This window comes from Cibotium barometz, chromosome 32 (genome assembly GCF_041138505.1).
Source record: "Cibotium barometz isolate CiBa-2024 chromosome 32, ASM4113850v1, whole genome shotgun sequence".
NCBI classification, from domain to species: domain Eukaryota; kingdom Viridiplantae; phylum Streptophyta; class Polypodiopsida; order Cyatheales; family Cibotiaceae; genus Cibotium; species Cibotium barometz.
In genome coordinates this window covers 51647738-51662023 of record NC_141077.1, presented here as the reverse complement: position 1 = coordinate 51662023, position 14286 = coordinate 51647738, and the positions used below count along the sequence as shown (strand labels likewise).

Genomic DNA, 14286 nt, shown 5'->3' with positions numbered 1-14286 from the left:
AGCCTCACCTTCCGGACATCATCCACTCCACGCAGACAGGCTTCATCCAGGATAGGAGCATTCTTGATAACATTTTCTCTTTCTGGGAGGCTACGGCTCTGGCTAGATTTCGACAGGAGGATCTGGCAGTGCTCCTTCTCGACTTCGAGAAGGCATATGATCGGGTGGACTGGGCCTTCCCCCCTCAGTGGATCCGTGGGGTCTCTGCACTCTATACATCGGCTCATAGCCAGGTGCTGATACAGGGCGTGCGCGGAGAGAGGTTCCAGCTCTCGCGCTCGGTGCGGCAGGGGTTCCCCTTGGCGCCCTTTCTTTTTCTTTTTGTGGCGGAGGCCATGAGCACTTTTTTGACGGCATAGGATACAGGTTTGTGGGGCCTCCAGCTTCCCATCCGCACCTCGGAGGAGCTCCTAGACTCGGAGTTTGCGGATGACACTGCTGTCTATCTTCAGGGAGGTGAGGAGAACCTCCGCCGCTTCGCCTTAGCCATGGACAGGTTTTGCAGAGCTTCGGGCGCTTTGATCAACTGGCACAAGTCGTGTGGGTTGTGGGTCAGCTCTATGCCCCCCCCGACTTGGAGGCCAGTTGACGGTTTTCAGTGGCTGCCCCCCGGCACTACAGTGCGTTATTTGGGATGCTATGTGGGCATTGACATATCTCCGGAGCAGCAGATAGCCCCCCTTCTTCTGAGCATTCGGAAGAAGCTTCTGTATTGGAGTACCGCTCGTTTATCTCTGGCTGGCCGAGTAGTTGTGGCCAACCAGGTTCTGCTTGCTACTATGTGGTACATCACTTCTTGCTGGGCCTTCTCTCGGGCGTACATTGGCCAGGTGCAGAGGCTCATCAGGAACTTTCTTTGGTCCGGTGGCGACGGGCGGCCTGCCAGGGCCAAGGTGGCATGGGCGGTGATCACTCAGCCGAGGGAGAGAGGCGGCCTGGGCATTGTTGATCCTATTTGCCAAAGCCGAGCATTGCTTGGCAAGTTGGTAGTTCGTGGCCTCCTGCCAGGCGCTGAGCCGTGGAAGGAGTTTCTTGTTTCCAGGATGCTCAGCCGCACCCCTTCTCTTAGTGGCCCCTGGACCCCCAGCATCAGGTGGATCTTTACAGAGCAGCGATCCAGAGGAGTGGGCCTTGGCTTCGAGGAGCGTTTTGCAGCTAGCCTTCTGAGGGCCTGGGCGCATCTGAGGCCGTCACTCTTCCAGACTCCCCCGGGCACCGATGAGGAGCACCTGAGGCAGCCTTTGATCTGGAACCCCTTGATTCGTCTCCCTAGTGGCCATATGGTTGGATCGCGGTCTCACGTGTCGTGGGGCCCGCTGAGCTCTGCCCAGTCCCTAGACGACTGGATAGGTTTTCAGCAGCTGCCTCTAGAGGCTCAGGAGAGGAGACTCAGTGGGATGAGGGGCAGAGAGTTGATGAGACAGGACATTGAGGCGGCCATCCCCCGGGAGTGGCGGACCCTAGTACAGGACCCTCCACCTCCACAGTGGATGGGTGTCTTTACTCGGCATGAGATCCTTCTAGCGGTCTGCGGCACAGCGGAGAGAGTCGCCCCACTCACTTTCGAGGTGGGAGAGGGTGGCCAGCTTTAGAGGACACGACTAGATTTGGATGGGCTCCAGGGATGTATTCTTTAGAGGGTGCGGGTGGTCGGCTTTCATCAGAGACAGTGGCATGTAGACCCCTCACCGGCCTCGATAGGGGAGGACTGTTCTTGCAGATTATGGGCTTGGGACAGCAGGCCTCTTATTCGCCTTCAGTGGGATCCAGGTGAGTGGTTTTGGCGAGATCCCTACTTGGCCCCTACCAGCCCAGGCATCCCCTTTTTTCAGTACACAGCGAGGCTGGGGCGGCGGATTCAGAGACACAGGATAGCGAGCACCCCGGCGGCGGCCGAGCATTGGCGGCGACAGGGGCTCTCCCTTGCCTTTCTTAGGGACTTCTGGCAGCGCCTTTGGGAGAGCTTCCGGCCCCGGAAGGTGACGCTGTTTCTCTGGCTCACAGCGCATAGAGGACTGGCTGTGGGGGCTTGGCTAGCTTTCGGCAGTCACCCAGCGTCCTGCCCTCGGTGCGGCCATGCACAGGAGTCGCAGCGGCACTGCTTATGGGATTGCCCACAGGCACAACAGGTCTGGCAGCGCGCTCTCAGGATGGTTTTTGCAGGCTCACTAGGTGAGATGCTGGTGACGTGGGGTGCGGTGGCTTGGGCCACGGACAGCGGCCCGGCCCTTGGATATGAGGACGTCCCTGGCAGTGTGACCATCCCTGACAGGGCGATGGCGGTGGTTCCGACGCCAGACTTCTCTTCGGCAGCCCCTCAGGAGGGGGTCGGGCACAGATGGGAGTTGATCAGCAGCATGACGGCTTGGCACATTTGGAGAGCCCGATGCAGGGAGGCCATTGACCGCCAGGCGACTCCACCGGCGGAGGTCATACAGGCCCTCTGGGTGGACATCATTCACACCTTGAGAGGACACTGGGGGGGAAACTCCAGGGCGACTCGGATCGCATGAGAGGGCGCCGCAAGGCTTTCCTCCACACTTGGCAGCCTGGCCCTTTCCTCACCGCGAGGGGCGAGGATGTCACTTGGCACTACAGGCCTCCAGTTTGGCTTTTCTCACCTCCCACATGTACTACTAGGTAGCCCCCCCCCAGAGAGCGGCCAGCCACGGGGGTGGAGCTCAGGAGTTCACTGTGTTTTTTATCCCTCCTTGCGAGGTGAGCTTTGTAGCCTTATGGCGTTTTCTCATTAACTAATAGAAGGATCTTTTTTCCGGGAAAAAAAAAAAAAGATCACAGGATCGAGATGCCAGAGATTGATGGCACCCTAGTAGCAGCAGCACATTGGTAGTCACACCTTGGAGATTTGATCGCACACAGGCAGTGACCCCCGGAGGTTCACGAGCGAGGCCTGATAGGTCTCTGGGTTAGAGAGAGGCTCAGCATCGACATCGACTCAGCTATCCCTTAGGAGTGGCTGACTCCTCCTATCCCGGACTGGACTCCCCCAGTGTGGCTAGGTGTGTTTACCAGACATGATATTCCTGTGGGCAGTCCACGGAGTAGATGAGGGCAGTGGTTTGCCCACTTTTTCTATGGGATCACATGGCAGATAAGAGAGATCCGAGCTTTCCTTTTAGGATTTTAGTGGCTGCACCTTATAGACGGTGAGGGTGATTGGTTTTCACGCACGGGAGTGGTACATAGATCCACCACCGACCAAGGTGGCCAGGGAAAGATTCTAGCGGCTATGGATATGGGAGTGCCAACCTCTCACGCGCCTATAGTGGTACATAGACCCACCACCGACCAAGGCGGCCAGGGAAAGATTCTAGCGGCTATGGATATGGGAGTGCCAACCTCTCACGCACCTATAGTGGCACCCGAGAGAGTGGACTTACCATGACCTCGCTGATCGGGAGGAGACTCTTGATGTCTCCTTGTTTGCATTTGTAGCGCAGCTAGACTGCAGGATCGAGATGCCAGAGGTTGATGGCACCCTAGTAGTAGCAGCACATTGGTAGTCACGTAGCCTCGCACAACGTTTCCTTTTAGATTTTTGGAAGAGGCTTTGGGACAGTTTTCGGCCTAGAAAGATCACTCTCTTTCTTTGGTTGATGGCACACGAGCTTTGCATTCAGCACTTGGCTAGCAGTTGGAGGTCGGCCACCAGCAACTTGCTTGCGGTGCGGCCACCCTCAGGAGTATCAGCGACATTGTCTTTGGGATTTCTTGAAGGCTCAGCAGATTTGACAGTGGTTTCTCCACATCTTCACTATCTATAGGGCCTTGACCCGGATCATTACATAGGGCACTGTCGCTTGGGCCATAGGGGCTGAGGTGGTTAGGGCTTATGAGGATGATGGGGAAGGGCTAGCCCTTCAGGTCTCTCACCATTGATTTTGATAGTACTAGTCACAGCCCCACCTACAGAGCACTGGTGATTAGGCTCATGCCAGAGATGGGAGATTTGCAGTAGCATTGCAGCCTGGCACATTTGGCGAGCTAGATGTAGCAAGGCCATAGTGGTTACCCACACTCCGCCTGTTGAGTCCATCAGGAGCATTTGGTCAACATCATTCATACCCTCCGCGGTCAGTGGGGGAAGTTACAGGGAGGTTCTGACCTTGTGCGGAAGAGTCAGGAAGCTTTGTGGAGGCCAGGTCCTTTTCTCACAGATAGAGGTGGTGACCCCACTTGGCACTACAGACCACCTGTGTGGTTGTCCCCTCCCTCCCTCTCCCCCCCCCCCCCCCCCCCCATGAGATAGCCTTCTCCTCATAGAGCGGCGAGGCGGAGGAGAAGAGTCTCTTCCCCGTACATGAGGCGAGTTTCTATCCAGCCCTTCGTGGTTGTATCTAGACCTTTGTGGCTGTCTTTCATTAACTAATAGAAGGATCTTTTTCCCCGGGGAAAAAAAAATCTTTCCCAATTTCTACCTTCTCTTTTTCAATTTCTTAATAAGAGTCCTTGATTGAAGCACTTGTGGCATCTAATCAAGCAAAATTGGCATAATACCTCACGAAAATAAGGATGATTCTCTGAGATGTGTGAGAAGACACCATTTTTTCATCATTACACTGTGTTTTTAAATGGCCAGTATATAAGTTCTTAAAGTTTCTTTACTCTATGAAATTATTAATTTTTTTGAAACCTTGCGGTTTCTTAGCCGAGGGGGGAAAGCTTTCGAAACAAAACCCGAAAAACCTCGAAACGTTTCTTGTGACTATGGTATTGCAACAGCTTGACGAGAAAGAAGATGATGCGTTCTATGTTTGATCTTGGCAAAATACTGCATGTTTTATGGTTTGTGATAGAGTGGAGAAATTTTCCATTAAATAGTAACAAACATAAAGCGTTCCTTAATTTTTCTTTGTGCTCATGTTTGCTGACAGAAAAATCAGTTACATTGGAGAATGATATGCTTTGGGATGTGTCTGCAAAAACATATGATGCATGGGTTTGTTCACTTGTGTACTCTCTCACCCGCTATTCTGAGGACACAATCTTAAGGTGGACTCTCAGTTGTTGCTTAACTAGTGACACAGTTAATTAGATCTGATAGTTTAAATCCAGTTTTCATGGGTTTCAATGGAATTGAATTATGGACAGATTGTGTCAAGGAGTTGTCCATTGCAAAAGCCTTCTCGCTGAGTCTCTTCTCCCTCATGTACTCGGAAGTTTAGCAGCAAGGACTGTTGTGAACAGCAACATCTGCAAATTGATATCATGTCAAGTACGTCCTTTAGTGGATTATCAGTCAAAAAGCTTCACAAATTTTTTCTCTCTCTATTCTGACAGGGGAGAGGTCATTTATATTAACCATTTTGCGTTGAAGCTTGGGAAATTTGAACTTTTGAATAACTATCTTTCAGGTAGAAAAGCATATTTTTTGTGGGAAAAATCAGAACACAAGGTCCGTTCAACTATTCCTGGATGCGTTGAATGAGCTTCGGCGTTGTGATGTTCTTGCACGTATGAAAATGGGTCAAGAATACGCAAAAAAGAGGGAGAACACAAAGGTACCAGACAGCTTGTATTTAATAGTTTTCTTTCAAACCTGCAAGATCAAGAAATCCATTCATGGGATAGTGAAAGCTAAATAAGGAGACCGTGAAGAATTTGTGTTTTAAAAGTTTAAAGCCTTGCTTTTACAAAAAAGCTTTGAGGTACTGTGCTTTTATGCATTTCAATCAGAGCCAATTACTTACAGCTTTTAGAGAATTTTAATTTGAAAATACAAAAGTATTCCCTAGCCATGCTGAAGGGTCTAAGACTTCTCTAAGGCACAACCTTAGAGTTCCTTCCTTCTTCCTTTGAAGGTGCACACCCATGGGGTTAGACCAGGCTTGATAAAATCTTGCTCTAAAGTTGCTCTAAAGTTGCTTTGATTGCTCCTTAAGCTTGTTTGCTTCAAGTACAACCATCTTATAAGCACTTCTCGCAACAACTGGTTGAACTCCAGGTACAAGAGCTATCTTGTGATCCACTTCTTGGTTTGGGAGCATTTCTGTCAATTCCTCAGGAAATTCATCTGCATAATCACTCAGCCATTCAGGTTCATTGCAATCGTACATACATAGACGGTAGACCATAAACCCATGGAAATGTAGCAGGGCTTATAAATACTTCTACAATAGTGCATGGTGTGAAGCCCAAATGTGTTTGTGAGGAGCCTTTACTTCCGAGAAGATCAAGTGTTGGTTGTATATCCAGTCACCTTCCCTAACCGGAGTAGAACTCGTAACTTCCTACATGAGAAAGTTCTTCCATGGCTCAGTGCGAAAAATAAATCCTCTGACAATCATCTTACAAAGCAACACTGTACATTGCACCTCTGGGTCTATGATGTTCAATCTCCCTTCTTGCTTGGGTAGGATAATGGTTTCCCAAGCAAGTCTAGCCCTGGTGTATATTGTGCCATCTTATCTTGACCAAAGAATTTCCGAATGAGGTGGCGTAACTGGCAAACGCTACCCCTACGAAGAACCCAATAAGAAGTGAGAAACCAAGCAGTGGCCAACAGCACTTGGTTAACCACGAAGGCTATAGATGCGAAGTCAAGCTTCTTGCTACGCCAATGCTGAAGTTTGGTTTTAATCCTCATGAGCACAAGCTCAAACTGTTGTGTTGGGGATATGCCAATTGCAACCTAGCATCCATGGTATCTAGTAGTGCATCCTCCCTCAATGCAAGTGAACCCACATCCAAACTCCAATCTGGTTGCAGAGTCTCAATGATCCAAAATCCCATCGACTTGTGCCAATTAATGGTGGCTCCTGATGCCAAACCCAACATCTCCAAAGCTCTCTGGGAAGGCACAGAGACACGCATGTGGGGCCTCCTAAAACATCGTGGTATCAGCTGATGCTAGCTATGAGTCCAATAACTCTTCGTCTGTACGTAGAGGCAATCTGAGGCATGGAGACTCCTTTGGTAGACGAATGAATCTCCTCATAGCCTTTGCTACTATGAGGTAGAGTAAGGGAGCTAGTAGCCCTGCTGAATCGAGTAGGAAATCTGAAAGCGCCTACCACGTCCCCTGTAGGCCAAAACTATGCGATGGCCGTCCATAGACAAGCATGAGACCCCTCTAAACTAGTCCTAGGAAAAATCCCATGTGTGCCATCCATTTGTGCGTAGAAGGCCTCATTAGCATGAAGGAGAACTCAACCCTCCTATCCATGGCCATCTGCAGCTCTGCTCTAACCGTAGACAATAGGTCTGCGATCAAGGAGATTGTGGATGCTTTGCGTGTTCTCTTTGAAGCACATTAATGTTGTGCTTGATAGCTCTCTCCTTGTCTAAGGCTTCATGTTTCTCGGACAATGCCGTTATATTAGTTTATTAGTAGTATTATATGTTTTTACCTTGTAATGTGTAGGCACCAAAAATCTTCAAGTACTAAAGATCTCATCTCGTGACATCGCTTGAAGAGTCGTGCGCGCTTCTCTGCGCTCCCCCCGTTCTGCTCGTTGCTTGCACGCTCCCCCCGGGCGCTATCCTGTGCCTCCCATCCTCTGCCGCAGTTTTTCCCCCTGCGCCCGCCTGTCCTGCACCCCCCCCCCCATCGCGTTTCTGTCTCCTCTCCCCTGCCTTTCCTCTATTTATAGGTGAGCCTCATTGGTGAGCTTGCAAAGATCACAGACATTCACCCTCTAGGGCATGGCTACTACTGGGTGGAGTTCGGCTCGCCATCAACGTCAGACCGCGTCATGCAGCTGAGCCCCCTTGCATTGCGTACGGCGCATGTCTTCTTTGCATGGGGGCGGCATGGCTTTGACATTGCGTCTGACCCACCTGTTGTGGTGTGTCAGGCTTCCCAGTGACAGTGTGCTTCCCTACCCTAAGGAACGAATGCCTTCCTCTTCTCCTAAAGATTGGTGGTGCCACTGGGAGAGGGATGGAATCCCCCCCTCCCCTTGCTGCCTCGGCCCTTGTAGGGCAGTCGGGATTCCATCGCTCTGCATCTGTGTTGCCTCGCCGGATTCAATGCCACAAGCTATATCTATGCCATGCCTCCGGGGAGACCCCATCCTTCAGCCGAGTGGAGTATTCAAGCCTACCAAGCCGATGTTTCATTTTTAGGCAGATGGGCCAACTAGTCAGATCTTGCCCTCGGCGTCAATCCTTGAGCCACCCCCCCCCCTTCCCTTTTCCACGTTGAGATCCTCACTAGGGATAGAGAGAGGCAGGTTCTTAGGCAGCGGAGCACTAGGTCCCAGCTGCGGATGAGACAACTGCCGGATAGTGGCAGACGGTTGGCCCGTGCCCGGGGCCGTCAGCCGACCACCAGGGATGAGCGCTGTTGTCGTGCGCGCCAGGCTGACAGAGCACAGGAGGATTCGGTTATGTCACAGAACCGTGTTGAGCATGTATCGCAGCACTCACCCATTGGTGGCGACGGGCCTGCCTCCAGTCTCACTGGGTGGGCCGCGGGCCCCTCCAATTTCGCGGCCGATTTTCCCGTTGAGAGCCCTCCTCGGACTCTCACTGCCTAGTGAGGTGGGTAGTCCCACTGAGCCCCCAATGAGCCTCTCCCAGCAGCCTTCCTCTCCGATGGATGTCTCCTAGTAGCCCTCCGCTCCCGCTCCCCTCCGCCCCCGCCGCCCCCCCCCCCCCCCCCCCCCCGCTCCTCCATCCTGGCCCCCTTCTTTACCCACATCACCTCCTTCAACCCCGTCCTCCGCATAGAGCTTGCCCTCCCCCCTTCCGTCCGTCTCTCCAGAGCACTCTCGTCGCCCCCTAGCAGCCCCGACTCAGAGCGGAGGCAAACTAGCGGAGTTACGTTCGCCACTTGAATTCACCGTTTCTCTGAGGCGGTTGAGATGACCATCGTCGCCTCCCTCGTAACGGTGCCCCCCCAATCCCCACTCGCAAGTTACGTTCGCCACTTGAATTCACCGTTTCTCTGAGCCGGTTGAGATGACCATCGTCGCCTCCCTCGTAACAGTTCTCCCTTCAAATTTCCTAGGTGCTCCCCCACTCCCCCCCCCCCCCCCCAAAGGATCTTGGGGTAGCCAATGGATTATAGCTTGAGGAGACAGTAGCAGCTATTCAGATATGTGTGTTTTTTAACCAGTCCAGACCCTCTATGCTAGAGAATGGCGCGATGATCTTCTCCTTCCCTTTGAGTGCAGCGCTGGAGACGGAGTGGGACTTAGAGTTGGTGGCTGCTTCCATCCACGGTCAGGCAGTTGACCTGTCCGATCATCTTCATGATCTTTGCATCACCGACATTCTCACCCATCTTTGGCCATTGGCTAGGATGGAGCTTGGAGGCTTAGCCCATAGAGACCAGGACTTGGAGATGGCGGCCTCTAGCTTGGAGGTGGTGCTTTTTGTGTTCATGCATACTTCTATCGCACTACCTCTTCCCCCTTCTTACTGGTACCTCCATTGTGATAGATGGAGACCAGAGTACTCATACTCTCGCACTTGCACAGTGTGGCGTTACATGGAGGACAGTATCCGTGCCCACTTGGCGCGCCTTCGCCCCATGACGGATTGTGATTATTCCGTGTCTAATCCTTGCCCAAGACTCTTCCAGTGTCCGCTAGTTTCGCCTCACACAGAGATTGATATGTGGATAGTCTCATGGAACATACAAGGTTTAAGGGGCCTTAGTGCTTTTAGTCCTTAGAGGAGAGCTTCAGAGAGCCATAGTGGGGGGATATATCGACATTCTTTTCCTCCAGGAGCATCACCTATGTGAGGGGTGCACCTGCCAATACAAGAAGATTTTACCAGGAAGAAGTCATACTTTTTGATCTCCGTACTTCGGCCCTTCAGGGACGCAGGGAAGAGTTTGTATTTTTGTCAGTGAGCAGCTTGTGCCGATAGTAACAGGCTCACGAGTAATAGTTACGGGGCGAGCACAGTGGGTTACCATTTTTGATTGGAGAGGATAGCGTTGGCTTCCTTAATGTTTATGCCCGGAATGCCATTGCAGCTATGGCCCCATTTTGGAGCACATGGCAGGCCCTTCCCCAAGCCGGCTTTGGTGCATGGGTGGTGACTTCAACATGATAGAGGTAGTAGAGGAGAGACTTGGAGGAGTCACAAGCACAGTCTCAGGAGCAGAGTACTCTGCTTTGGAGGAGATGATACTGGTACTTAGGGGATAGGATCCTTGGCATCAGAGTTTGGGCGCAGCCCTGGGAGCCTTAGCTTCTCGCGATTGGATAGGGGCAGCACTGGCCCCAACTCTCTAGACTTGACAAGTTTTACGTTGATGAGTGGGCTTGCAGCTGTGGGGGCATGATTGCTATTTTGGCAGGCACTACTTTTTCAGATCATGCCCTGGTTATTCAGACCCGTGGAGGCATGACATGCATGCGGGCTCTAGGATTCCAGACGACGTCATTCAGGACCTTGAGATTTGCAGCAAGATAGAGTAGATATGGGGGGACTGGAGTTTACCTTAGCCTTTGTTGTGTGCACATTGGATGTTGGGCTAGGGGAGATCAACGGTTTCGTACAATAGGCAGCCCAAAGCAGATTGGAGGATTTCGGGAGCAGGAGATGAGTCTGAGGAGAGGTCTGGCCGCATTACACCAGATAGCCTCTGGATTGAGAGTCAGCTTGTTGCCGGCCGCACGGAGAGTAGATCCATTGAGGAGAGGAGAGTGGAGTACAGATAAATTGGTAGAGCTTCATTCTGGACTCAGGCCGGTGACAGAGTCACAGGGGATTTCTTTGAGATAGCTAGCCCCCATAGGAGGAGAGCCGAGGTTGTGTGGCCAGGATGGAGCTATTGTTTTTGATCCCCCCCCCATGTGAGAGCCATCGCGACAGATTTCTTCCGATGTCTTCTTGGCACCTTACCTCTTCCTATTTGTCGCTAAGGCCATGAGTAGTTTTCTCTCAGCCCTGGAGACCGGGCTGCAAGGATTGTGTCTCCCCCTCTACACGCAAGAGGAGTTGCTTGACTCAGAGTTTGCAGATGACACAGTAGCTTTCCTTGCAGGAGATATGGGGAATCTCTAGAAATTCGTGGAGGTGATCGTGGTTTTTTGCCGTGCATGAGGAGTACAGATCAACTGTGGTTTTGGGTTTGCTCTGCACCCGCCCTGAGTTGGCGGCCGGTTGAGGCTTTCTAGTGGATCCGGAGGGGCACTCCAGTTCGCTATCTTGGTTGGGTGGTGGGCATTGATATCTCTCCTGAGTAGTAGCTCGCCCCTCTTCTTTTGATTATTCGGAAGAAGCTTTTATACTAGAGTTCTACGAGGCTCTCCCTAGCAAGTAGAGTGGTGGCAGTGAACAGGCGATAGCCTTTGGTCTGGAATCCCCTACTCCGTTTACCCAGTGGCCACATGTTGGGGCCCGACCTCATGTATCATGGGGAGCCTTGAGCATAGGACCAGCCAGGTCCCTTGGAGATTGGATCGCACACACACAGTCAAGCCCAGAGGTGTAGGAGAGAGGCCTTGACAGGGGTTAGGGGTAGAGATGGGCTCAACATCGACAACAACTCATCTATCCTGAGAAGTGCCTGACTCCTATCCCAGACCCGACTCCCGCAATCTGACTAGGTGTGTTTACCAGACATGATATTCTTGTGGCGGTCCATACAGCAGATGAGGGCAGTGGTGTGCTCACTTTTTCTATTGGATCCCATGGTAGACGAGAGAGATCTGAGCTTCCCGTAGAGGATTTCAGTGGCTGCACCTTGCAGAGGGTGAGGGTGATTGGTTTTCAGGCCCGCGAGTGGCACATAGACCCATCGCCGGCCAAGGTGGCCAGGGAGAGATTTTGGCGGCTTTGGATATGGGAGTTCCTACCTCTCACGCGCCTACAGTGGGACTTGGGAAACTCCGGATGCCCCTTTTTTTGCATATTCAGTGCGGCTAGGCCACATGATCCGGATGCCAGAGATTGATGGCATGCTGGCAACAAGCAGCACATTGGCAGTCATAGGGCCTCTCAACAGCGTTTTCCTTTGAGACTTCTGGAAGAGGCTTGGGGACAGTTTTTGGCCTAGAAGATCACCCTCTTTCTTTGGCTGATGGCAGACACGAGCTTGGCGGTGGGCACTTGGTTGGTAGTTAGAGGTCGGTCAGTAGCTTCCCCATGGTGCAGCCACCCCCAGGAGTCTCAGCGTGACATTGTCATTGGGATTGCCCAAAGGCTCATCAGATTTAGCTGCGGATTCTCCGCCTTTACTATGGACAGGGCCTCGACCCGGATCATTACATCGGGCGCTGTCGCTTGGGAAACAGAGGTTGAGGTGGTCAGTGCTTATGAGGAGGATGGGGGAGGAGTAACCCTTTAGGTCTCTCACCGTCGTGTTTCGGCAGTACTAGTCACAGTCCCACCTACAGACCACTTGCGACCAGGCTCATGTGAGAGATGGGAGATTTACGGTAGCATTGCCACGTGACACATTTCGCGAGCTAGATGTAGCGAGGCCGTAGAGGGTACCCACAGGGATTGATGGCAACCTGGTAGCAACAGCACATTGGCAGTCATAGGGCCTCTCACAACATTTCCTTCCAAACTTTGGGAAGAGGCTTTGGGACAGTTTTTGGCCTAGAAAGATCACTCTCTTTCTTTGGCTGATGGCACAAAGGAGCTTGGCATTCAGCAATTGGTTGGCAGTTGGAGGTTGGCTAGCAGCTTGCCCATGGTGCGGCCACCCTCAGGAGTCTCAGCAAGATTGTCTTTGGGATTGTCCGAAGGCTCGGTAGATTTGGCAACGGTTTCTCCGCATCTTCACTATGTATAGGGCCTCGACCTAGATCATTACACGGGGCACTGTCGCTTGGGCCACAGAGGCTGAGGTGGTCAGGGCTTATGAGGATGATGGGGGAGGGCTAGCCCTTGAGGTCTCTCACCATCATATTTCGGTAGTACCAATCACAGCCCCACCTATACAGACCACTGGCGACGACTAGGCTCATGCCAAAGATGGGAGATTCGCAGTAGCATTGCAGCCTAGCACAATGGCGAACTAGAAGCAGCGAGGCCATAGAGGGTACTACACTCCGCCTGTTGAGTCCATCAGGAGCATTTGGTTGACATCATTCATACCCTCCGTGGTCAGTGGGGGAAGTTACAGGGTGGTTTTGATTGCATGCGGAAGCGGTGTTAAGCAAAAAATCAAAAACTTTTCTCTATAAAAAACACACTGCGCTTCGTTTTGTTAGAGAACACTGTGCTGCTAGCTTAAAGAAGAAATGACGAAATGCTACCCCTTGCGAGCTGAGCCTTTTTAAGTGATCTCCGCCTTACATGTGTCAAAAAAAAAGACAAATATACTTCGCTTTGAAGCGCTCACTCATTTGCTGCAATCGCTACTGGCTAGTAGACAAGTTCATGATGCACGTGCGCTCCCTAGCGACGCTCTAGCCGTGGAGGGCGCAACAAGATGATGAAGCTATTTGCTGAATGCTCTGCAGTTGCTGAGCCTTCAACAAGATGATATGAAGCTATTTACTGAGGCTTTGGAGGCCTGGATGTTTTCTCACAGATAGAGGTGGTGACCCCACTTGGCACTATAGACCCACTTGGTGTGGTTGACCGTTGTCCCCCCCCCCCTCCCCCCCCTATGAGATAGCCTTCTCCTCACAGAGTGGCCAGCTGGAGGAGAAGTGTCCTCTTCCCCTTGTGATCATTTGATTCCTGCCCCGTATATGAGGCGAATTTGTATCTAGCCCGGCGAATTTGTATCTAGCCCTTCGTGGTTGTATCTAGCCCTTTGTGGCTGTTTTTTCATTAACTAATAGAAGGATCTTTTTCCTAGAAAAAAAAGGAATAAAATTAAAAAAAAATGTGTAGGCACCAAAGTGGTCATTACCAAATGTTGGCAAATGGTTTTGATGGACAACCAGCCTGAGATACCTCTAAGTGGCTGGAATGCATGCTGTGGATGGCTGATTTATTATCCGGGTGGTGGGAAACTGCATGCAAGGTAGTTGATTAGTATGAGAGATGGGAATGCATGCTTAGGGTGGTTGAGCTGCACACAAGGTTTCCCCTGCTAAGATTGTCCTTATGTCCCTCTCTAGCTCCCTGCTGTACGGCTGCCCCAACCTACTAGCTGCTGCTGTTCAACCTCTATGATAGCCTCTTGCAGCGAGTTAAAAGACGGCTGAGACCTGTTGCTTGAAGGAGATGGTCCATCCCAAAGCTTCAGAGCCAAGAGATCCTCTTGAGATACAGAAGTGCGCCTCCACAGGCAGTGGATGTGAAAAGGCTGTTTATAGTCATAGATGTCAAGGACCCAGTTGGATCCCCTCACATTGTACCATTGTAGCATTGACCAGTGGCACTTACAGGGATGCT

The 14286-nt window shown here is 51.7% G+C and overlaps 1 protein-coding gene across 7 annotated transcripts in view; it reads left to right on the top strand.

Annotated features, from left to right (window-relative positions):
- Nucleotides 1–14286, top strand: part of ATM (Serine/Threonine-kinase ATM-like protein) — a 317444-nt gene that overhangs the window by 161489 nt on the left and 141669 nt on the right. For all 7 annotated transcript variants that reach the window (XR_015261774.1, XM_086772522.1, XM_086772521.1 and 4 more), the window contains exons 43-45: nucleotides 4896–5013; nucleotides 5113–5236; nucleotides 5376–5522. Coding sequence is in view for 6 of the 7 variants with exons in the window: in XM_086772522.1 (XP_086628648.1) it covers nucleotides 4896–5013; nucleotides 5113–5236; nucleotides 5376–5522 (389 nt within the window). In the remaining variant the exon portion in view is untranslated. The remainder of the gene's footprint in view (nucleotides 1–4895; nucleotides 5014–5112; nucleotides 5237–5375; nucleotides 5523–14286) is intronic.